This window comes from Rhinolophus sinicus, chromosome 8 (genome assembly GCF_057876585.1).
Source record: "Rhinolophus sinicus isolate RSI-liver-muscle chromosome 8, RSI-T2T, whole genome shotgun sequence".
Classification (NCBI taxonomy): domain Eukaryota; kingdom Metazoa; phylum Chordata; class Mammalia; order Chiroptera; family Rhinolophidae; genus Rhinolophus; species Rhinolophus sinicus.
The window spans coordinates 63,804,271-63,827,246 of NC_142508.1; the positions used below are offsets into that span (position 1 = coordinate 63,804,271).

Here is a 22,976-nt window from a genome sequence, read left to right on the forward strand (position 1 = left end):
GTCTGTGTTCTAGTCGTTTTTGACTCTGGGAGTGGCGATCTGTTGTATTCAGAAGCAGCCAAAACAGTTGAAGCTGCCTTAAAGAATCATCTTAGACTTGGAATCTTTTATGAAAGCATCTCATTACTTTAAAAACACCCTGCTATAGTGAGAAGAGTGCTCAGCTGAGCCCAGAAGACCCTAGTTTGGCTCGAAATCCTCATCTGTGAAGTCCCTAGAGCAGCTTTTCCTCAGGGACACATTCAGTTTCTACTGCAGTAGGGCCGCGTACCTCAGACCACAAGGTTAACGGGGACGTTACTGAGGCAAGAACGAAGCGCCCCCAAAGTAAGTGCTCAGGGCTCCTCTTGGAGCAAATAAGGTACTTTGTCATTTGACAGACAGTAGTCACTTGGATCTTTCCTTTCTTGAGTAGTTAAAACCTTAAAGTTCTCTAATGCACCATCTGGGCTATCATTGTCCAAAGGTTTAAGAATACAATAAACTAGCACTAGAACTAAGTCAATTCAATCTCAGAAACCACTTCATAATGTTATAATACTTCAAAGTTACCAGAAGTATCCATTTTTACTACACAGACCTGCCAAAGAGCTAGCTAGTGGAAATTTGAAGGTCAATAGTATGATGTTTAACTGCACTTTTATTCTACATAAATAGAAGCATGCCCACAACAGGGTTTACTTCCAGGTTCATTAAAATTCTGAGATTTAAAAAAGGATGGCAAAGGAAGAACTATAGGGAATCACGTTTTACTTGTATGTTGCAGCAGTCAAAAATGAGATGGTTGTGCATCTAACAGTAAAAGAAATTTGAAATACACAGTTCAAAGCTTCAGAGATACTAAAAACCACAGGAGTACTAAAGGGGGTTCTGCAGTTTGGCTTCCATGTTTACAACAGACTGATGAGAAAGGAAACCTGGATCATTAACTTTCCAGGGAGTAGTCAGGAAAGCCAGGATGCCATGGTTCTGAGGCTTTAGGCAGGGGAATGAAAACGGCATCCCAAGCAGTGGGTCCTTTATAGAAGACTCAGGCGGCAATTCTAGACCACCCAGGGTTCAGGTCTGCCTTTCATAGTACAATTTGGACTTAAAAAGATTTCCAGAGTCTAATGAAATAATGCCACAGGCTTTTAAGTTTGTTGCTATTTGATAAATTAGAATGTTTATTGAGCATCTAAGAACATGGGAATACCCAGGCCTTGTTATATTTAAGTTTTACCCACATATGGAAAATTGACTTCTACCTTCCTAACAGGATCCTAAATTCCTACTTCTAACAAAAATAGTTGATAGCCTCTAGGCTCATTTTCTAAGGCAGAATTGCTGCCATCCTATATGAGAGCATGAGCATTGTAAGGCTATTGATAAAGTGTTGCTAATACAAATAGCAGCTGACTTATAAAACCCAAGGCCCTCACATAAAATGAAACCTTGCATTTGTATAGCCTGACAGTCTCAAGATGAGATTTCTAAACTACTGTTGTTTTGGAAACATTGAAAAAGTAACCTGGAAAAAGTCCGATCCCAAGACTGGATCTCGTATCCATAGCTGTAACATTACCTTCATTTCCACTTCCAAACACTTCAGAATGACTTGTTATGGAGGTCAGGCTTCTCCTGCTACTCGTGTTACAGAGACAATGGTATTTATTCCTTACTGGTTTTGTTTGATAACTAACATCTGAAATATCCCTGAACTTACAGGTTATTTCTTAATGTAAAGATGGAAACTATCGGAATGGAACAACAGCTTTGGGCCAACTAGTTAGTTAAACGTTATTTAATTTTGCTCAGACCATCAATCACTAAAGGGACAAAAGGGAAGTAATCTTACTGAGAAACTATCATATTCTCCAATGTGCTAGATGCAAAGTAAACCTTTCCAGCAGGAATTAGCATCCCCAGAAGCTTAATTCCAATTGCTAGAGGACCCTCCAGTTATGAGAACTCAACCATACACAATCACTTTCATTTCAAATAAATGACAACACAGGTCCTCATAAAATAATGAAATATCCCATTCACTGGGAAGTTACGAACAGGCCTTTTCTTCTACCATTTTCCTACAAAAATATCTATAAAGCCAAAATAAGACGAGAATTACTTAGGGTTGTTGGTTACATATGACACTGAAGAAACTATTTCACCTGCCCCGGTCCCAGGAAATGGGAAGGCAGAAAACATTTGATTTTTGTGCCCCACAAGAGACTATGTCTACAACTTCCCTAAACAAATTCACTCCAAATTATTACACAGAATATAGGCAACTACTGATTTGCCCATCTCTATGCCATTCAACTCTTGGCGTTACCTATTTTTGCCTGGGAGTTAGCTTTCAAAAAAAATTAATGGCTATTCTTGTCGGGGGAGTAAGGGGAAAGAGAAAATGACATAGTAGAGAAATGGAAGTGAGGAATGAAACCAGGGACAGAAAGGACGGAGAAACTGTGAAAATGAATCTATTTCCAGGGCCTAAATCAAGAGCAGTCTATCTGAGCCCTCCTCTTTGGAGCCAAGCTGTTCTTTGACACTAGGTGGCACCATTGACTAATCTCATCTCTTGGCAAGAGAAACATCTGATTGAAGGTCCACAGCAACTGGGGAACCTTCCCCAAAGTTGCTTCCTGGCACTTCTGCTTTAGGCTGCAACCATCCAGGTAAGATTTTGAAGGAATTTGGAGAGTGTATGGGTACAGAAAGATCGGGGCAAGTTGCCACACCTCCAACCCTTGCTGTACTCCACCCACATTACTGCTTATGGGGTGAGTATACAAGATTTTCTCTGCCCTTCAGATATCATGTTTTGATTTCTCCACTGCTGACACCACTCCTGATTTCTTTAGAGACCGTATTCAGTGGTGTGGTGGTGGTAAATGTGTAACAACCAGTTCTCCCAAAAAGAGGGAAGAGGGCGTTGATTTGTAGCCTTTCCCAATTTCCTTGGTGTAACTACTCCCATCATGGCTGACTCCACTATACCAACATAAGTTGGGAAGAGATGCACAGTATAACCTAAATATAGATACAGTAGATAAAAATAACCTCAGGAACACACATGATAGTAAAAGTTAGTGCAATAATTAGGATACGATTTTGAGTATTACCTTTATAGATATATTTCATTGTAAATTTCCACAATTTGCCTCCTATATTAGAATCTCTGGGAATCTGTTTTTAAGAGGCCCTCCATGTGGTTCCTGCACACATGGAAGCTAGAGAACCTTTATTTCGATGTAGACAAATCTATCAGTCTTTTGCCGTATGATTAGCACTCTGTAGGTCATATTTAAGAAGTCCCTTCCCAACTCAAGATCTCTTCTCATACACACACGTCTGTTACACTCCACAAATGGGCTTCCATCTCTGCAGCTTAGCACCCATGTCCGACCTCTGTACGCTGCAGCATACAGCCCTCACTAGTCACCAATGGCTCCCCTTTGCCAACCGAGATGGCCCTTCTCAGCCCTGACCTCTCTTGACTTGCCCTCTGAAGGCCTCTGTCATGGCGCTCGTCCCTGCTCCTCTGGGATCCTCTTGGCCTCCTTTAGCTCGTTTTCCCTTAAGGCTTCATCTTACTCAACCTATCACATATTTTTTAAAATCCTCAATCTATCTGATGCCTCTAATTCCAATACTTGCTTCTCCTCTTTATTCCATATCCTGGCTAGTCACCCACTAACCCAGAATTGGGGAGTCAGACTGGTCACCTGCTCACCTTCAGCCTCTACATCCATCCACCTCTTTGTCCTCACACGTGGACCATCTCTGACATCTGCACTCTGCATTCCCACTGCCCCCTATGTTCCAACATTCCTCTGTCTCTCCGGTTCTGTTGCCAGGGTGGCCTACTTGCAGTTCCTGCTTACCTCCTTACCTGCCCTCTCCTCCATATTCTATTCTCACGCTAGAGTTGGCTGGAGGATGAACCTCAGATGGAGAGTTCCTGACTCACTGTCATCATCGTCACCACTTTTAGGGCCCAAAAAATCTTGTTTGATTTTTGTTTAAAACCTTTATCCTGACTTCCACCATCATTCTAATCCCCCTAACACATATATATATATACACGCAATCAATAATCACTTAGATGCGTTTAATGTTCTTAGATATGGATGCATCCCGGAAGAATACGCAGCATCACTTTGTATGTGCACGTGTTTTAATTTACATACAATATATTTCCCCTTAGGTCTTATTCTTTCCTATCCTGCCCTTTTTTAATTCAGAACAACGTTGTAAAGCTCCATCATCATTGCTACATGGATAGACCCATTCAGTTCATAACTTTTAACGGCTCGTGGCAGAGGTAACTATGTGTTTCTCAAATCCCATTTCACACCCCTCGTTCTTGGACATACCAAACTACACTCCCCATCCATGCTGTTGGAGTGGGCCACGAGGTGAGTCAGAGACAATGAAAAGATGAGAGCAGGCTCAGGCAGTGAAAAGCCCCTCCTGCCTCTCTCTTCGCAGGCCTTGGCCATAGACAAGCCACACGCTGGGACCCACACTAACCTGCCAATATCATTCAATCCTCTCCTACTCACCCTCCATCAGTTCCCAGCCACACCAGCTTTCTACTAGTTTCTGGAACATGCCAGTCTCTTTCCCACTTGGGCCACTATACCTGACAGGTCCAGCCCTAGATGTGGTTCTTTGTTTGACTGGCTCCTTGTCTTTCAGGTCTCCAGGCTGTAACCCTCTTTCGAGATGCTTTCCCTAAAGCTCTATCTATTTACCCAGGGCACAGCATGGTGACTTTTGCTAACCATACTGTACCGTATACGTGAAAGTTGCTAAGAGAGTAGATCTTACATTTTCTCACCACAACACAGCCGTAAATGTTCTCAACAACAACAAAATGGCAATTACGGAAGGTGACAGATATGCTAATTAACCTTATTGTGGCAATCATTTCTCAACATATACATGTACAACATTGTCACATTGTACACCTAAACTTATACAGTATATGTCAATTATATGTCAATAAAGCTGGAAGAAAATATTTATCCAGGGGTTTCCATTACCCAGTGGCAGACAACTTATTCCTCTGGGTTATGTAACCCCGTTGGAGAGCAGGGATGGAATAAGAGTCAAAATTTAATGTATCAGCTACTTCGCCCTATCCCATAGGCCCAATATTTTTTACCAGTGTGAACCGATCACAAGGAGTTGGCAAACAACCATGACTGTAAAATCCAAAAGCTCAAGGGTAAAATGAATTCTGTCCCAGAAGCAGCAACGCTTCCACACCCAGAGCCTACCACAGCCCAGATCCTCATGAGGGAGGCGTCTGTTGAGGTGGGAGACATGTCCCCTTTGAGCCAACCTCAGCGGGAGTCCTGGAGCTGCAAAGGCCGGCCTTCAGGCTAATTTACTGCTGTAGTGGCACCACCTACTCTGCAGCTCACCCTGCAATTACACAGGAAACGGACCCAAAATTGTCCTTGAGAGACTGGACATGACTCTTGCCAACTGCGTTTGGCTGGAGGCCCAGAGAAGCACTAATGACATCCCCAGGCAGAGTGGCACAGTCACAGGCTGGGCCAGACCTAAGGTCTCCGAGACCTTCAGTGCTGACAGGCAAACGATGCCAGGCTGTGGGCTGGGGGGAAGGATTGAAATTACTCCCATTTCCCAGTGTTTCCTTTCCCCAAGAACTGGAATGAGAGTGATACTGGTACCTGCCTGCCAATATTCCAGGTTAGTGTGATTTTTCTGATCTACAGATAATCTTCATGCTATGGCTCTTTCCTTTATTAAAAAGCATGGCCCCATTCAGAGCCCAGGGTATGGGAGAGATGCTAATCCAAGCATGTTTCATTTGACCTGGGCTGATGTCTTCATTCTCTACGGCTGCATCACACCTGACCATCAGTGTAAGCATTTACAAGAGCACAGGTTATTACCTCACCATGTCGGTGGCCCAGGGGTCTGCACAGCCTCGCTGGGTCCTCGCAGTCAGCTCACGTTCCACGCACACGTGGTTGTTGGCAGGATTCACTTCCTCCTGGGCTGTTGGACTGAGGGCCTCAGTGCCTCTCTGGCTGTTGACAGGAAGCTGCCCTCAATCCCTTGCACAGGGGCCTCTCCAACGGGGCAGCTTGCTTCGTCCAAGCGCACAAGCCGAGAAGACAATGCAGTTAGCTAGCAAGAAGCGGGTCACCATCCTTTATTGTGTAATTACAGAAGCGACAGCCCATCACCTTTGCCATATTCTCTTGCTGAGAAGGCCATCCTTAGCCCAGCCCCACTCAGAGGGAGGGGAGTACCCCAGGAGGAGGTGAATACCAAGAGAGGACTATGGGGGGACCAAGGGAGAAGTCTGCCTCCCACAGACAGAATCAGAATTCACCAGGGTGATCCATAATAGGCTTCAGGATGTTTTCCTTTTTTAATTTCAGTGCCTAATTCATGTCTTACAGTGAAGATAATGTTAGCAGAACATACAGGAGTAAAACATCCCTCTTATTAATAAACAGGACTACCTATTGCCACCATGGCTTTGGAGATAACAAAACAGAACAAAGCAAAGCAAATCTCGAGTTAGGAGCCGAGTCAGGGCCCTTAGAGAGGGCAATAGACTGAACCATGGCTGACTGGCAAAAACTCAGCTCTGACGTGTCGTATTTACATTTCCTCCCTCCCAAGCCCCATTTAAATGATAGTAAATGAATGTAAGAGATCTCCCATTTGACCCTGGCCACTTGGTCCAATTTGAGAGGTAGCATCTGAGAGGTAAATGAGGCAATTCAACACACTTCTGGAAAGAGAAAAGCAGGAACCATAGCCAAGAATTCCCTGGAAGGAGCTTAGCCAAGGAGGGTTCTGGGGAGCCCAGCACAACAGGGAAAGGCTCAGGTCTGACAGAGGCCTCAGTTAGTGCCATGGGGTAAACACGGGCAGATTAGTTGAAAGTCCATATAAGGAAACAATCAAACCCCCTTTGGGACTTCTCTGCACAGATTGCCAGCTGAAAGCTGACTCCTCCTCTGACCCCAGGCAGACCTATGGAAGGAAAGGAAGTTAACAGACAGCACATTAACCATCTCTTCACCCTCTCCAGCCTAGCTAAATTGACAGCAAAGAACGCTTTATACAAGTCTCGATCCACGAGGTCAAAGATACCGCAAGAGGATTCGGGGATAGATAAGGATGTTTAACAAAGTGGAAAACAGGAGGAAGCATATAACTGACCAAGCAGAAGTCTTAACCTAAGACGCTGCAGGGGGAAATGCAGATGAGAAATGAGCAAGACCCTGGAGAGACTCTTGGAGGCAGCAGGAAGGCAGGAGGGCCAAAAACTGGGGTAATGAAAAGTTTCTACACATAAGGGTGGGACACCCAGGTCTTCCCCAAGCTCCACACAGCCTAGCTGCCTCCCCTTTCCCAGCTGCAGGAGGCCAGAGGCCAAGTGGAGCTGCAGGCTTGGGGACCCGAGTCAGAACAGAAGGCTGGGGGGAGATGCATGGCTGAAAAGAGAGAAAAGTTAAGTCAGTGGCGAGGACTCTGAGCACCTCAGCTCCTTCCTGCTGCTGGTTCCCAGGAACCTACAGGCAGGTGTGCCTGGCTCAGGTATGGTCTTCCCCTCTGGAGGGGAGCAGGAAAGACTGAGAAAAGACCCCTGAATGGTGACATTTAGGGCCCCGGTGAAAAAACCCACTTGCCCCCTCATCCTCTTAGAGCAAAAACCAATAGGCAAAACATCACCCATGTCTTCCTCTGAAATATGGAGTCAAAAATTTTGAGTAAGGAGTTTTCTATCACTCCTCCATCTGTGCTCCCTCTTTCCTGTCTAATGGTGTTGCAGCTGCCTCCCCCTAGCCTCCTCTAGAGCCTGGTCTTTGAATGGCCTGGGGAAACCTAGGAATATCACAGATCCAGGCCAGAACCAGTGGGATGGGTTGGCTTGCTGAGTTTCTGCCTCCTTAGGCCTACATCTTTCTCAAAGCCATAGCCAGGCACACGGCAGTGACAGTTTGGTTTTGTTTGTCCTCTGGTTGGCCTGCTTCCATGAAACGGGAGGGAGCAGGGGACTGGTGCCCGTCCCATCTATACTGGAGCGTATTTTTACTGCTTACCCCACAGCAGCTGAACTCCCAGCCACCACTGCCAGCTTCTGGGTACAGCAGACCCACAACTTCAGTCTTGCTCAATGTTTTTCATTTTGTTCTGTTTCTGACCCTTGGAATTATTTATCTTTTTTCTGAATCATACTTTTTGCTTTTTGTCTTTTTATATTTTTTGTGAAGTTATTACCATGTTTCCCTGAAATTAAGAGCTAACCAGAAAATAAGCCCTAGCATAATTTTTCAGGATGACATCCCCTGAACATAAGCCCTAATGCATCTTTTGGAGCAAATTTTAATATAAAACCCGGTCTTATTTTTGGGGGAAACACAGTATATGTTTGGAGTGGAGAAGCTGATCAAGTTATGAAGTCACTGTGTCGTCTTGACAGAACCCATCTTGGTTCCCAGTACTAGTTTACACCAAACAGAACCAGGGCTCCTAGTGGAGAAGTAGATATCCAGTTTGCGGCAAGAGAACTAAAGTTAGAACTAGAATATCATGTAGACATCAAAGATATCCAGAGGGAAGACAACAAAATCAAAGGGGCCAAAGCTGTGACAAGCATCAGAAAGAAAACGATTATTATTGCCACTGAGACCAATCGAGTTTGAGTTAGGCCCTGAATCCGTTATGATGTTCAAAAGGTACAAATAATAGAAAGTGTGCCAAGGAAGTCACATGCTCTGATATGAGTTGGTTGATTGGTGCCTGATTCATGCAACACAGACTACAGGAAAGTGGGCTTGACTGTGGTACCTGAACCCACCTCAGAACAAGGGACCTAGATAAAAAGGGTATTTAGAATTAGATTCATGGGGTAGACGGCAGGGAAATGAGCCGAGAGGCAAAAACTTGGCGTTTTACTCAATTTTCAAGATAAGGCTGTGGACTTGTTGATGCTGAGTTTGCCAGCATTCCTCTAAATGCAAGCACATAGATCTTAGGTCACAGATCTTTAAGGTAAGTTTTTCTAGAAGGGTGAGGTGAGCCCCAATGTAGAAAGGCAGTGGGGTAGCAAGAACTGAGCTTTCCAGACCCAGTGAGGTCCTACCTTATGTAAAGTCTTACTGGCACCTGGAGACCCATTGGGGACCTTGGGTGACAAAGGGAGTCTCTCTGCTCTTCACTTCCAACATAATTTTGGCTAATTATATGAGGAACTTAATTAAAGCGTGTGGTGGGGGGCTCCCTGCCTATCTAGTTTTACTTGAAACACTTCAGAGTAAAAAAAAAAAAAATTTAGGATATAATAAAAGCAAAAAGAGGTCATTAGAACGCCCAGGAAGAAAGAGCATACAAGGAAGGAATAGTTGTCTACTTTATAGTATTTAGTTCTGAAGTAGACAGTATTTATATAATCATAGTAATGTAAACCTTTTTGTTGCTTTTCAGCTTTTCAAATAAACCTTCAGAAAAAAGTACCCAAGATTTCATTATGGTTACACAATAGAAAGTAAATGTTAAAAAAACAAAAACACTGTGTAAAAGGACAAGATGCCGACTTAGATGGAAGAGGGAACGGAGAGCTGGGAGGACAGAGGGGCGAGCTCACAGATTCAGTTCACCAAGTGGGGTGACAAGGGATCCTGCCCATTGCTAAGGCTGGTAAAACAAGAACCTTTTTGAAGGACAACTGGGTAGAATCTGTTGGGATTTTTAAAGAGTATCTAGAAGGACTCAAAAGAAACCAGCACCCATAGTTGCCTCTAAGAGGTGATCGGAGTGGCTGAGGAACAAAAGAGTAAGGACTTTCATTGTAGACCCTTCCTGTCTTTGAATTTTAAACCAGTTTAAAATTTTTAAATAAAAATGAAGGTACATCAACAGTCCAACTTCCAGGATGACTGCCCCCTCCTGGAAAAGCAGCCTCAGTGCGAAAGACCTGCCCAAGTGCATTCACCGAAGTGTTGCAGCCACCGACAAGCTGCTAGACACCCGCTGTGCCTGTTAGGACAAAGACAGGGTGTTACAGAACCACCCTAATACGCAATATCACGCAGTGAAGAGTTCATTAGCGATATGTGGACGAACATGGAGAGGTGCCCCTAACGTCTCATTGAACGAGACAAGTGAGTTTGCTCAACATGTGTAAGATCTCATTTTTGGTATATTTAAAAATTACATGTATATACAATTGGTATATGCACACAGTAGTCGGGAAGGACCACAGCAAACTGAGCAGCAGTGCTTCTGGGGATAAGAGTGAGAACAATTTCCACTTGGGCATGTCTTATTTGAATTTATTATGAGATGTCTGTATAATGTGTGGATTCCTGTCCATAATTTTCTCAAAGCACAGCATTGCCCTATCAAGTGAAAAAAGGATTTGAAGCTGGGAGCGGGGTGGTGAATTCAGCTGATGAACTCCAGGGGGAGACATTCTGAGCATCTCTGCTTCCCTTGAGAAGCACAATCAGGGGAGGCTCGATCCACGACCGAGTCATTTCCATGTCAAATGCATCAAGACCCATCAGCGTGGTCATCTGTCCCATCAGAATTCTTAAGGACTCAAAAGAGTAGGTGGCGAGCCCTTGTATGACCAGGAACTCAATTTCAGTCCCTTTTTCATCATGGAACTTAAGAATCACCAAGAAATGTTTCCTGAATGAATGACTGCCCAGGACACTGTCTCTAGGCGCTGTTTTCCAAAGTCTGTCTAACCTGCAACTGTACCTGTTGGGTGTTCTGGCCCCACAGCAACTGCGCAAAGAAACCCAGGCCTGTCGCGAGGAGGCTGAAGGCACCGAAAAAGGGTGCAGTGAGGCAACTGACCAAGGGCTGAAGCCAGCGATCCATGGACCAGGACTCAGCCGCCCACCAGAAGTGCGGCTGTCTTGGTTAACGATGCACACATTTCCCAAAACCAGTAAGGTCATGGAACTACCACCACCCCACCACCCCCACCTCCCTACCCTCCCCCCACTCCCAGGCCTGGAGGTTCTGTGGGGCACAGAGCCCTCTTGTCCGGACAGTGATTCTGAAGACAACACACCAATGCGACCCACAGCTGCTGATTGTTTATTGCACAAGAAACTGGCAATACTGAGGCAAGGGGCTGGGCATTACAAAACAACCTGGTGACCAACGCAGAGCTACCAAAGGACACTCCATACAGACACCTCCGTTATATACACGTATGTACACACACGCGCACATGAACACACTGAACACACGTGAGCCCGAGGCTTCTGAACCCGCACGGCAGCTTGCACCCCGACCCCTGACATGGTGAGACGCTGCAGAGAAGCACAGCAAACGACTCCAGAGGAGAAAAGGTTAAGTTGCAACGAGCTAAGCCACTGAAATCAGCACACCAGCCCCGAGAACATGGGCTGTCCCTCCACGGGCTAGAGGGAAGGATGAGGACCTCGGAAGGATAGACTATCCTCAGCAGGCCCGTGACCTGGGGTCCCAGGAAGCTGGAGCTAGTCTGCAGCTGGTGCTCGGCGAGAACCCTGGTGGCCTGGCCCGGGGAGTTCATGACAATCACCACTTCACCACTCCAGCATCCCAGAGGAGCGTGTTCGGCAGGATGCCCATGGTGGAGCCTGGCAGGGGCTCCAGAAATCCAATCAGACTGCCTGCAGCAGCTCGGGGCCTTTTCTGCCGGCTTCCAAGAGCATGGCTTCCTGTGTGTAGGCAAAGCCGCACTTCTAGGCAGAATGAACATTCTCTAGGGTGGCTGGGACATACTGCATTCTCAGCAGGGGCCTAATGGCTCCCCTGGAGGTCTGGAGCCTGGGCGAGGATATGTAGCAAAGGGCAATCTTCTCTACCAAAGGCAGCAAGGTTGGGGTGCATCGGGGCACCATCCCCTTCCCTCCCTGTCAAGGCTCGGGGATGAGGCCGCTGGGACGCTGAGCTGCTGGGTTAGGCCCCTGAACTCACAGAACTGCTAAGCAGGTTCCTAAGAAGAGCAGCTGTTTGGGAAATTCTTGGACCAACAGGCTGGGTCCCTGCAGGTCCCAGCAACCCCTGGTGCACCAGCTCCTTCACAGAAAGTGCCAGCAGCACACCAAGAACAAAACACGAAGCAACCCTACACACAAAACGCTTCAAGTTTATGTAAAAGAGAAAAGAAAGTCTGAGGTTGCTGTTTCCATCCCGCTGACATCCAAGCAGCTGGCACAACCCTTCAGTGGGTGGGAAGAACGAACTGGCCAGCCGGAGTGGAGAGAAGCCGTGCCACTCAGGCGCCATGGCGGCAGCCTTCTAGGGAACGAAGCAAACGGCCTTGATCCAGAGCTCTGGGTGTGGGAAGGGCTCCGCTCTCAGAACTTCATTTTATACAGATCACTGGAAAGCTTCTATTTAAAACCGAACCTCTTTTACTGGCAAAGACCCTGGGCCTTCTCAGCCCAGACAGCTATCCCGAGGGGCCGGTCTCCTTCTCGCCTAACTACCCTTGGAGGCGTAGGGCTTCCACTGCAGCCCTTCAGCCGGGCACCCTCCTTTGCACACTCACACACACCTAGGGTTAGTCTTAGGGGAGAAGGAGGGCAAGCTTTGCAGAGGGGCAGCCCTCCAGACCGCAATGGGTGATGAGACCAAGGTGACTCGGGGGCTTTATTCCAGACTGCCACCAGTGGTAGGAGGGAGAGACGGGCAGGGCCTCGAGGTCAGGCTCTGCTGCCACCAGCCTGATGACAGTGTGGCCCGACACAGGGCCACCATCCGTGGGGGGCCTCTCAGGCAGGGAGCACGCATGGCTACATGTGCGCTAGGGGGGGCGTGGGAGGGAGCAGCCTCAGTTACTCCTGTCCAAAGCCCTCGGTCTCCTCAATGGCATACAGCAGCTTCTCTTTCAGTTGTTCGTAGCTCTTGTACGGTGGGAGATCCAGACGGTTGAAACTGTTGGGAGAGGGGAGCAGTACGGTCAGCGTGGAAAGGTCAGGGCTCCAACAGCTCGGCCCCAGCCTGGCCAAGGGGATCAAAAGAGTTCACACGACTGTGGCTCAATCACAATGCCAACCAGCTGGCAAGATGCCAACACATGGTCCTCAAGGACCCTGCTCTGCCAGGCCTTAATGCTTCAGGTTCCTGGACCACAGAGGGGTGAGGGGAGCGAAGAGGCAGCAGGGAAAACGAGGACTGGGTAGGAGGGCCTTTGGGGCAGCAGCTCTTTGCATGCTGGGATACAAGCGTTTCAATATTTAATACCTGGTATGGCCGCCAGAGTGCCTACATGCTGCCACAACTCCCAACAGATCAGAGTCCCACACAAAGGCCTTGGCACACCACAGCCCCTCCTCTCCAACCCAACACCCTAGAGCCATATAAAAGTTGCCGGAGTCAAGGCCCTGAAGCCACCCTGCCCATGGGGCTGCCCCTAGGGGCTCATCTGGTCTGAGAAGTTCCAGGCACATCCCACTAATATCAATAGGCTCACCAGGTATGACTTCTGGGTAGCCAGGTTTCCTTGCCAACCTTGTCGATGCAAAACTTCTGTGGTCCATTGCTACCTGTTATTCGAAGAAAAACACACCATACATAACAGAACCGTCCCTTACTACATCAAAATCCCCCGGCTCCTGCCACAGATGGCTCAGCCCCAGGAGGCACAGGCCACAGCTCTTCCCCCTCCCACTGACTTGCTTCCAGGAAGACATCCTTCCCCTGGAGCTGTCCTCACCCCTACCCAAGGGCACCAACAGGGCAAGGGAAAACCTACCAATGAGTTCGGCAAATCCCCCGACAGGCAGGCGGCAGGTCCCTGTAACAAACTGCAGCAGCCGGATACTTTTCTCATTGTCCATCTCCTTCACCACCTGCAACTCCGAAAGTCAAGGCAGAGTCAGGTGAACCCCCTGGCCCAGCACTTCACCCTAACCTGTAACTCCCCAGTCAGCTGGGGCCCCTTTAGGGCTGAGAACACAAAGCCCGGGATGGGTCGGGGTGACGGCCACCAACTGGGAAACCTCAAAGCTGCTCCCTCTAAGAGGTTATGTTTGTAGAACACTCCCATCAGTCAAGGGACATCTCTTTGTCTGAGGGACACCTCGGGCCAGGTATTCTCTTCTCATCCAAGTTCTACTTTTAGTAATATACTAAGGACTGACTCATGGGTACAGGTTTCTTTTTGGGCAGATGAGCTCTTCTGGAATTCAACAGTTGTGATGGTTGCACAATATTGTGAAAGCCACTGAACTGTGTACCTTAACATGGTGCATTTCATGGTAGGTGAACTTCACCTCAACAGAAATAATTTTTATATGTTCTTTAATTGTGTGTTTGCTATACTTCACAATGACAACAACTAGACCCACACATATAAAGGAATCAATTCATTATATCCAGGACGATGGGCTCATTCTGTTTCTCTGGAGCTAAGCACATGCTTTCCCATCCCACCAGCCAGAAAGAAACTGCACGATCCACGGGAGCACTCCTTCCTTCTCTTCCTGTGAGCTCCCTGCCGAAAATCAGCATTTAGAGCCGACCTCAGCTGACCGACGACACTCCCTCAAATGCACTGGCCATGACCCAGCTGCAACCGCTCCGTTTGTCCCAACGTGGGGTTTCTTATCTCCTTTTGCAAGTTGGGGGAGGTGAGGAGAGTATCAAAGATGAGGGATTCCTACCACAACAAGGGTCCATGAACGCGAGGTCTAATCTCTCGTTTCTGGTGGACTGCTGTAACGTCCCTGCCAGGACTTTGCCCTGACTCACCTGCCAGAACCACTGGATCTGCTTGCTGTTCTTGGTGTAGTGCCGGTAGATGGTGTTCTTCTGCCAGTCGTTCATGTCTATCTCCTGCATGCCACACAGCATCAGCTGCAAAGGAGAAGGGGGTCAGCTCCGCAGCGCCAGCCCCCTCCCCACTGGGACACTGAGCCTCACCCGCTCACCAAACGAAACCACCCCAAACACTGTCAACTCCTTCTGCTGGCAGTTCTGATCATACGGATAACACAAATCTTAAACATGGACCCCCCTCAAACAGGGGCCCAGGGAAGGTTTGAGGACCCCATTCAAAGTTATTTGCCTGCTGCCGCACACCTGGGAGTAGGGGATTTTCCTGGGAGTTTCTGTGGGGACACAGTGAGGCTATCAAAGGGCAGGATCTCCCCAGAGGCAAGGGTTCCAGTCCCAACAACCTTAGCTCTCACCTCCAGCTCTTTCTCATCAAAGTAGCGCAACCACTCTAGGGGTGCCACCTCGTTGAAGCCGTCCAGGAAGGCTTTGGTCTGCTCTTCCACACCCCGGGTGAAACGCCAGTCGGTCAATAGCCTAAAACCAAAGCCCGGCCATTGGTGGAGCCCGAGACCACCCCAAGTCAGCCCAGGTGTAGCTCAGAGTCTGCCACGAGGCTGTGGTCACAGGACTACAAGGAATCAACTCAGACTCGACTTCCAGTGCAGCGAGACCCAGGCTCTTGCTGGCCCCAGAGCAAAGCCTCTTAAGCCTCATGGCAACCCTGAGATGGAAATGCATGGAAATACGTGAGTCTTTGCTTCCGCCTCGTCTTCCCCCGCCCACTATTGCCCACTGAGCCTCAGATGTGTGGAGTTAAAAGGCAAAACCAAGAGGCCTGAAGAACACGCATGGGTGAATGTGCGCACAAACATACATGAGAGTAGATTTAAGCACGTAGGACACAGAAATCCTTTCAGTTAGACAAAGAAGAGGAAAACCTCTAAGTTTTGTTCCTCTTCAAAGAAATGCAGCCCTGCAGTCTGGAAGTCTACCACATGGGAATAAAGAGCAAACAGGAGCTGTGACACAGGCCCTTGGGCTCTGGCAACCCCAGCTCTGGGCAGCGCGTGACCAGCCATGGGCAGCCATCTCAGGCCCATGCAAAATGGGAGGTTCTTACCATCCCTGGTGACCTGTGGGCCACGTGTGGGGCCTGGCTGAAGATGGCACCCAGAGGCAAGAGCTGGAAACCCTTTCTCTGCGGCCAGCTGTGTCTCCGCTCCCCTCCACCCCAGCCTCCCTCTCTCCAGCACTCAGGACTCACATGATGTACTCTTCCTTGTTCTCCTCTGTCACTCGGATGCTCTCACCACCTTCCTTCAGCTCATGGGTTGTCACCTTGCCCAAAATCTCCATGTCCTGGATGAAGTACAGCTCTAGGCCACACTCTTCTAGGTTGTTCTCTCTGAAGACATGAGAGCACAAGAGGGAAGATGTCTGTCTTACAAGGGTCTTCCCTTGATCCTGCTTCATCACTCACTGTTAGTGCCCACAAGACCCGGGGACTCAGGTGGCCTAGGAAATGGAACAACAACCAGCCCCTCTCCCAGATGCAACGAGAGAATTCCAGAGCTGCCCTACGGGGATCCACAAGCACTTACATGGCCTGGGTAAGCACTCAGGGGCCCCAATGCCAGAGGAAATAAAGGCCATCGCTACCTGCTCCCCACCCAGAGACCCCTCTCCTCCCAACATGGGACAAGGGAGGGGACTCACTTGATCCAGACGATGGAGTTGTAGAATTCGGGGTCGATGGATTCCAGGTCTTTCAGGGTTGGTCTCTTGTTGAGCATCCGCTTGTAGAAAGGGAGGGTGAAGCCTGTGTCAATGAACTTCCCGTGGTACAGAGCCTGTGTGCGGAAGGAAGGGACACAACCAACAGGTTTGGTTTTCCCAGGACTCTGCCCGAGGCAGGCTCTAGGAGGTTCTGTGTCAAAACCTGTGACTGCTACCTGCCCTCTGTCCCAGAGAGCACCTAGACATCCAGCTACCCAGGGCCAGAAGGGAGGGTCTAGGAAACACACAATATTCTTTGTCCAACTGGGACCTTGGGACAGACTTATCCAACTTGCAGACCGCAGTGACTAAGCAGCGCTGCCTGTTCAGAAACCCACCTCGGGCCCACAGCCTGCCCAGCACACCTGCCTGCTCTAGCAAAGATGTGCCCCGCACTCACAGACAAGACTCTCAGCACAGCTCCAGGTGGCAGCCCTGACTCACTGACACTCAGAGCTTGCAGCAGAGGCAGCCAAAAATAATGCAGACGCCGCTGACGGCGAAAGCTGGCGGGCCAGTGGTGAGTAATAGTCTAGGGTTTTACAGGCCTGGCCTTTGGCTGCCGGGCCAGGCGGGTCTTTAGACCTGGGAAGAATTGCCCACTTCCTGAGCCCAGCACCTTGGCCAAGTACTTCCAGACCAAGGGAAGGGACATAGTTAGTCATGGGCCCTCGGGTCCTCCTGCGAGGGGAACAGGCCAGAGCACTCGGGAAGTCAGGAAGAAGCAAAGGAAAGTTAGCAGTGCAACATCTCAAACTACCAAATGTGGCAGCGGGACTGGCTCCCCCAGGCCCCCTCCTCAGTGCTGGCTCTCCACACTCACAAGACACTCAGCAGCACGCACGTGACATGACCCCCTTCCCTATTCACACTGTGTTCCTATTTCTAGTTAAATACAGACACAGCATGTGACCCACCCCCACCCCCACACACACACACACTTTGCCCAGCTCCTGACAGGTGCTTCCCATGTCTCGCACCAACAGGTCTGCTAGGGTTCTGTTCTAAGCAAGTGCAGGTTCCAAATCCCCGTTCGGAAGGTCCCATGTCTCAGAACACTCCCAACGCTCCCACCCTGGGCTTGTGACAGATTGCGGCACGCCCCTTGAGACGGGCAGCAGGTGGACAGTTAAGGCAGCACCCAGCCTCATCCCAACACCCTCAGCAGGGTATGCGTTCAAAGCAAAGTGAAGTCTATGACCCGGGACACTGGGCTTTCACTTGACGAGTCCTACACAAAGCAACACATGGAAACCCTGCCAGTGGGCAAGCAGCGGGCACTGAGAGAACGCTGAGCTATGCCCAGAACTCTCTCTAGCTTTTTGCTTTTTTACTTAGGAGCTCTGTGAGGAGGGGGGTGGGCTGCTGGTCGTGTGTAGGGTCTGGCCTCCTTGGCTGCCACCCTCCCTGGAGGTCTCATGGCAATAACATACCATGGCAATGAATCTGCCGATAAAGCGGAAATAGGTGAGGTGGTCAGGGTTGATGGAGGAGGCAGGGTTGATCTGCAGGCAGTAGTTGTTCTTCCCAGCGTATTCAAATAAACAATACATGGGGTTGAGCACCTCGTGGGACAGGAGGAAAAACCACTCTCTGTGAGAGAAGAGAGAGAAAAACAGAACGAATGGATCCTTCCCTGCACACCCACACTACAGGCCGACTCTCCCCTGCCATCCGTTTTCAGCTCATCTGGGGACAGGTGTACTGGAGGACCAGCACCTGGGCTAATCTGTATTAAGAGCTGGTCAGTGAACGGGGTGTGGTCAGACCTAGGGCAAACCAGGACAACAACTGCACTTGAGGATGAGGCTCAGGAAAACCTGTGTGCGTGTCGGCTCCCAGGTGGTGCATTCCAGGACTTTACATCCGATATCCAGATCGTCTAATGGCAAAGGGGGCTCCTTGCACCCTGGGGCCACCACGCACAGTTGTGTGGGCTGTGCACTGCACAAGGGCACTAGGGTAAAATATCATAGATTTGCACATTTATTATAACTATTTTCCTGTGAAGAGCAGTCAAGCTCTTTCTGATAAAACCAGAATATCACCATTTTCCAACATGGAAAGTTGTCTTGAGAAAGGGCATCTTTTTCTAAATCTTGCCAAGGTGCTGTATGGATAGTAGCCGCCCTGCTTCCACCCTACCTGAGTAAGCAGTGTAATATGAATACATAGGAATACATTCCTAACTCCTGATGCACGAACTCTGTAATCTCTGCTCTCTGTACATGATAAACCTCACTCCCACCAGCTACATTTCAGGTACCTCACTTCCTTTGCACTTTGCCCTCCCTTCAGCCCAGACCCCTTCACCAGACCTTTTCTCATACTTCCGTGCACTCATCTGAACCAACTTCCATGCCTTAGCATCTCTTTGTACCCTAGGTAGAAGCCTCAAGCCAGAATTCAGAGTCCTTTGGGGCTTGAGCTTAAACCAGCAGGGGACATCCCCACGGGGCCAGTCCCTGGCTGCTGGACTGTTTGTGGCCAGGCAGATGCGGAGTCCTTCGATGCAGAGGGTGCCCCGGTATCCTGTCCGTGGTTCTACCCTGTGGTAGAACAGCATGACGTAACCTACCATAGGGTAAAACCACTGGCAGGACACAGAGAGACAGACACACACAGGGCGGGAGCCACACCAGAAGCCCACCAAGCAGAGTCTGGAGAAGAGGTCACCACGGTCACCACAGGAAAAAGAGCAATTGATCCACCAGGGCCAACACAGAGGGCAATGCCACCAACGAACAGCGGACCAGAAGCAAGTTAACCCAACACCAAGCGAGCAGACATCCCCACTCCATGAGAGGTGAGTGAACTGAGTGGTCACACAGGCTGCGCCCCTGCTTCTCTGCTGGGGCCCGTCAGCCCCACTGTCCAAGGCCATATCATGCCATAGACTCGGTTATCTTTTGCAGGGGGACTACAGTGAGGGTGGGACAGTACTTCGGGCTCTTTTTAGGGTTACATCAGCCATTTTAATGTTTTGACCTTGTGCACATGACATGCAGCTGAGTACTGATCAAGGCCCTTTGGATTGTGACACAGCTTATACATGTCGGGTACACAACGGGACGCCCAATTTAACCTGCCCCGGCTGCCTTAGCGTAGGAGAAGCCCAGGGTTGATTTTAATGGACAGCCACATGGAACCCATATTTAGCCACTGCCAACGAGTGCAGCCGGACTGGTTGTTAAAGTATAGAAATCAAGACATATTGGCTGGTAAAACAGCCATTGTCCTGAGCCCCTCCCCCAGGAGCACACAGCCTCCCCATGACCCAGTATGGAAAGGGTGAGTGCCTGGCCAGCAGGGGACCCCAGGACCCAGCTCCAGCACCATCGGACTGGCCACATCTGTGTGCACTCCTGAAGATAAGCATTGGCAATTAACCTGAGCAAGGAGGAGCCAGCTTTCTGGCCACGGGTCCAGTAGCCTGGGGAAGTGGGGTGCAATGCAGCCTTCCAGGGGCGCCGAGCTCACCTGGCAATGCCTCCGTAGTCCAGGCCCTCCTCACCGCGCATGATGATATAGAGCCGGCGGCGCAGGTCATAGGGTTTCATGTTCATGATCTGGGGAGACAGAGCATCATGGCCAGCCTGCCATTCCCTCTTCATGGCAGGCGGCGGGTAGGACTCCAAGGCCTGCTTTTCAGCAGACACCACTCACCAAGGCCCAGGCCTTGGAAACTACCGTGTATGTTTAACAGGCCATGTAATAGCAGACAGGGTGGTGGGAGGAGGCCTCTGCCTGCCTCTGGTCTTAGACACCGTGTTTATTCTCTAACCTGCTGGAAAGAATCCTCAAAAAGCGTCTGCCTGGAAACGCTGATCTTCACGTGACTGGGGAGTGCATTTGACTGAAAGAAAAAGAAAGAAATCTTGAATCAGCCCTCAGGGGTTAACTATTCAGTCTGGTCTCCTGTCTGTATGAACAGGATTCCCCATCTTTCTGGGCCAGTGGGGGAGAGCCTGGTCCCTAGAAATGGAAGCAGGCTTCCTGGAGACAATGTCAGACAACTGCTCAAGGTTAGACAAGCGACCGGCCCCCACCGAACCAGATTCCAATACCAGCTGCTGGGCTGGGAAATCATGCTGAGAAAACTCCATGACCCCAAACTCCAGGGGCAGGCCCAGTACCAGCACTCACATGGCAGAGGAAACGGAACTGCTGATACTTCCACCGAAAACTTCGGTCGTAGGCACCAGGGGAACCTTGCTTCGTCCTGGGGAAAGCAAAGATGTTCTAGAATCTGTGTGATTTCTCAAAAATCAGCAACATATCTTGCTGGTCCTAATGAGATCGGGTGCTATGTTAAAGACGAGTACAGTATGGCACAAGGCAAAGGAAGTGGCAGCCATTACGATCTTCCACAGACATAGGAGTAAAAACCAAAAACTGAAAATAAAGCCAGACTCTTGCTTTTAGAGAGATAGAGAGACACCACTGGTGTTATTCTGAATAAATAGCGTGCCCCCTCCCTCCCCATCCCTGCTAAAGTGACATGGAAATTGGCCACTAGAGGGCAGTAAGAGCAGCCTGGACGCGGATAAACAGGGCCTGTGCTAAGAGATAACGCTGTGGTCTTTGGAAAGTCCTTACCCAGACTCAAAGCCGGGGCGCGGATCCTTAAAGGTGGTGGTGCGGGTGTTGTGGTCCACAAAGTAGCGTACCCCCTCGCTGGTGTACTTCATCTCCCACCCTGGGGGTAGAGCTGGCTCCTGGATCATCCTGAAAACAGGAAGCGAGGGGTCGAAGGCTGGCCTCACCTTCTACACCTCAATGATTAGGAGGCTGGGGTCCCCAAGTGCTCTTTTCTCTCTGCTTTCACCCAGGTTCTGCAAAGCCTTTGAGTGTGGGCCTTGGGGATATGCACCTGGCACCGCCAAGTCATGAGGACAGTTCTACAGCAGAGAGAGGTCATTTACTGTCCCAAGGCCAAAGAACCAGCCCTAGGTAGATGGCTGTGGCCTGAGTGGCCACCAACAATCCTAGGCACAACTGCCCCAGTCCCAGACTAGTTTCTGGGGGGTTGGGAGTAATCTAAGGCATTTGGGGGTTCCCTCCACCCTTGTGAAATCATGTTATCAGCAGCCTGCAAATCGGCACTGAGATGCATCAAGCACTGTCCATCCACCAGGAAAGCCAATTTAAGAGCCAATTTTAAGCTCTCCTTAGGCCGACACTATATCATGAGGATCTCCAGGCACATTGACCATAGAGGACAAATGCAATCCATGACCCCTCAGCCAATGCTGGAGCTACACAGGGCCCAGCCCCCTCCCAGCCCGAGTCCTTACCCCTGGGTTCTAGGGTCCTCCCACTGGGTAGTGCGTGTGTTATGGTTCACGTAATACACCCGTCCATTGTCCTGTCTCTTCTCTGCCAGGGAGAAGAAAGAAAAGACGACAATCAGATGGAGACATCTTGAGCCATGCTCTCTCCCCTCTGGCTCCCCTTTCCCACAAGCTGGGTCTGAGTATCTGACCCTGTTCCTGACCTGTTGAAGAAGTTTAACCGGCGAAAGCCTGGCTCACAGACATCTGTCATTGGCAAAAAGGACAAAGAGAATCTCACCCTATCGGGGAGTGGAGGAGGGACAGACAGATTTCCAACTCAAGATCAAGCCACTGTCTTTGGTTGGTTGGTTTGTTGGAGGGAGGGGGGCAGTGTAGCCACATGGAGGGGGAGCAGCCCAGCTGAAACCAGAAGCATAATTGCATCCAGCTGTGTGCAAAGTGGAGGTTCGGCCAGCCTCCCCTCAACCCTGGTCACACCCCCACCAAGCCTGCGACATCTGGTCTCTGGTCCTGCAAGCGCTCTGTCCACAGGGTGCAGGTGAGCCAGGCGCCCGTTGGAGGGCTGCATTTTCCTTCACACGTTTCTGATCAGCACTCAAAGCTACGTACCCTCTACTTGATCTTTTTCCCCCTGCTTAAAGGCAACGTTTTGTTCTAAAACTCTCACATCCCAGCAAAACCTCTACGTTGCATATGTGCAAACACCAGGGCTGCGGCACTTACAACCCCCATCTTGTTCTTACACCTCAGTGTGTGCTCCCACACAGGGCAGTGTTTGGGGGAGCTCATACATTTTTTCTCTCTCGTCTGGGCAATCTTGACTCTCTTTCCTTTTATCCATGCACAGATGATGGCTCTGGAGTCTTCTAGGTAAGGGGTCTGAGCTTCAGGGGGCAGACCCAACTTTACCGGGGGATTCCGGACATTGAAAAAGGTTGAAAGTGTCATTTCATCAGCTCTGGGTGGAAGGCAGGCAAAACTAAGAGCAAGGCTCTGAACCCAAGACAGGTCACCTTTCCCAGGAAGTTTCTGAGCCTTCAAATCTGTTTCTGTCCTGAAAACAAGTGGTGCTAATGGCCCTCCCTCATTTACGATGGCAGGGCAAAATTAGAGAAATAAAAATAATCA

General features: G+C 49.5%; 1 protein-coding gene across 5 annotated transcripts in view; it reads right to left on the reverse strand.

Annotated features, from left to right (window-relative positions):
* Window positions 1–11,074: 11,074 nt before the first annotated feature.
* Window positions 11,075–22,976, reverse strand: part of WWP2 (WW domain containing E3 ubiquitin protein ligase 2) — a 124,532-nt gene continuing 112,630 nt past the window's right edge. For 3 of the 5 annotated variants that reach the window (XM_074314653.2, XM_074314654.2, XM_074314655.2), the window contains 13 exons: window positions 21,849–21,930; window positions 21,151–21,279; window positions 20,698–20,773; window positions 20,336–20,407; window positions 20,032–20,120; window positions 17,985–18,144; window positions 16,492–16,625; window positions 16,040–16,180; window positions 15,189–15,309; window positions 14,749–14,853; window positions 13,747–13,847; window positions 13,469–13,537; window positions 11,075–12,930 (listed from right to left, as the gene is read on the reverse strand). In XM_074314653.2, the coding sequence (XP_074170754.2) occupies window positions 12,831–12,930; window positions 13,469–13,537; window positions 13,747–13,847; window positions 14,749–14,853; window positions 15,189–15,309; window positions 16,040–16,180; window positions 16,492–16,625; window positions 17,985–18,144; window positions 20,032–20,120; window positions 20,336–20,407; window positions 20,698–20,773; window positions 21,151–21,279; window positions 21,849–21,930 (1,379 nt within the window). In that variant the 3' untranslated portion in view covers window positions 11,075–12,830. Of the gene's footprint in view, window positions 12,931–13,468; window positions 13,542–13,746; window positions 13,848–14,748; window positions 14,854–15,188; window positions 15,310–16,039; window positions 16,181–16,491; window positions 16,626–17,984; window positions 18,145–20,031; window positions 20,121–20,335; window positions 20,408–20,697; window positions 20,774–21,150; window positions 21,280–21,848; window positions 21,931–22,976 lie in introns of all 5 variants that reach the window. The other 2 variants (XM_074314656.2, XM_019757040.3) reach the window with 1 other exon arrangement.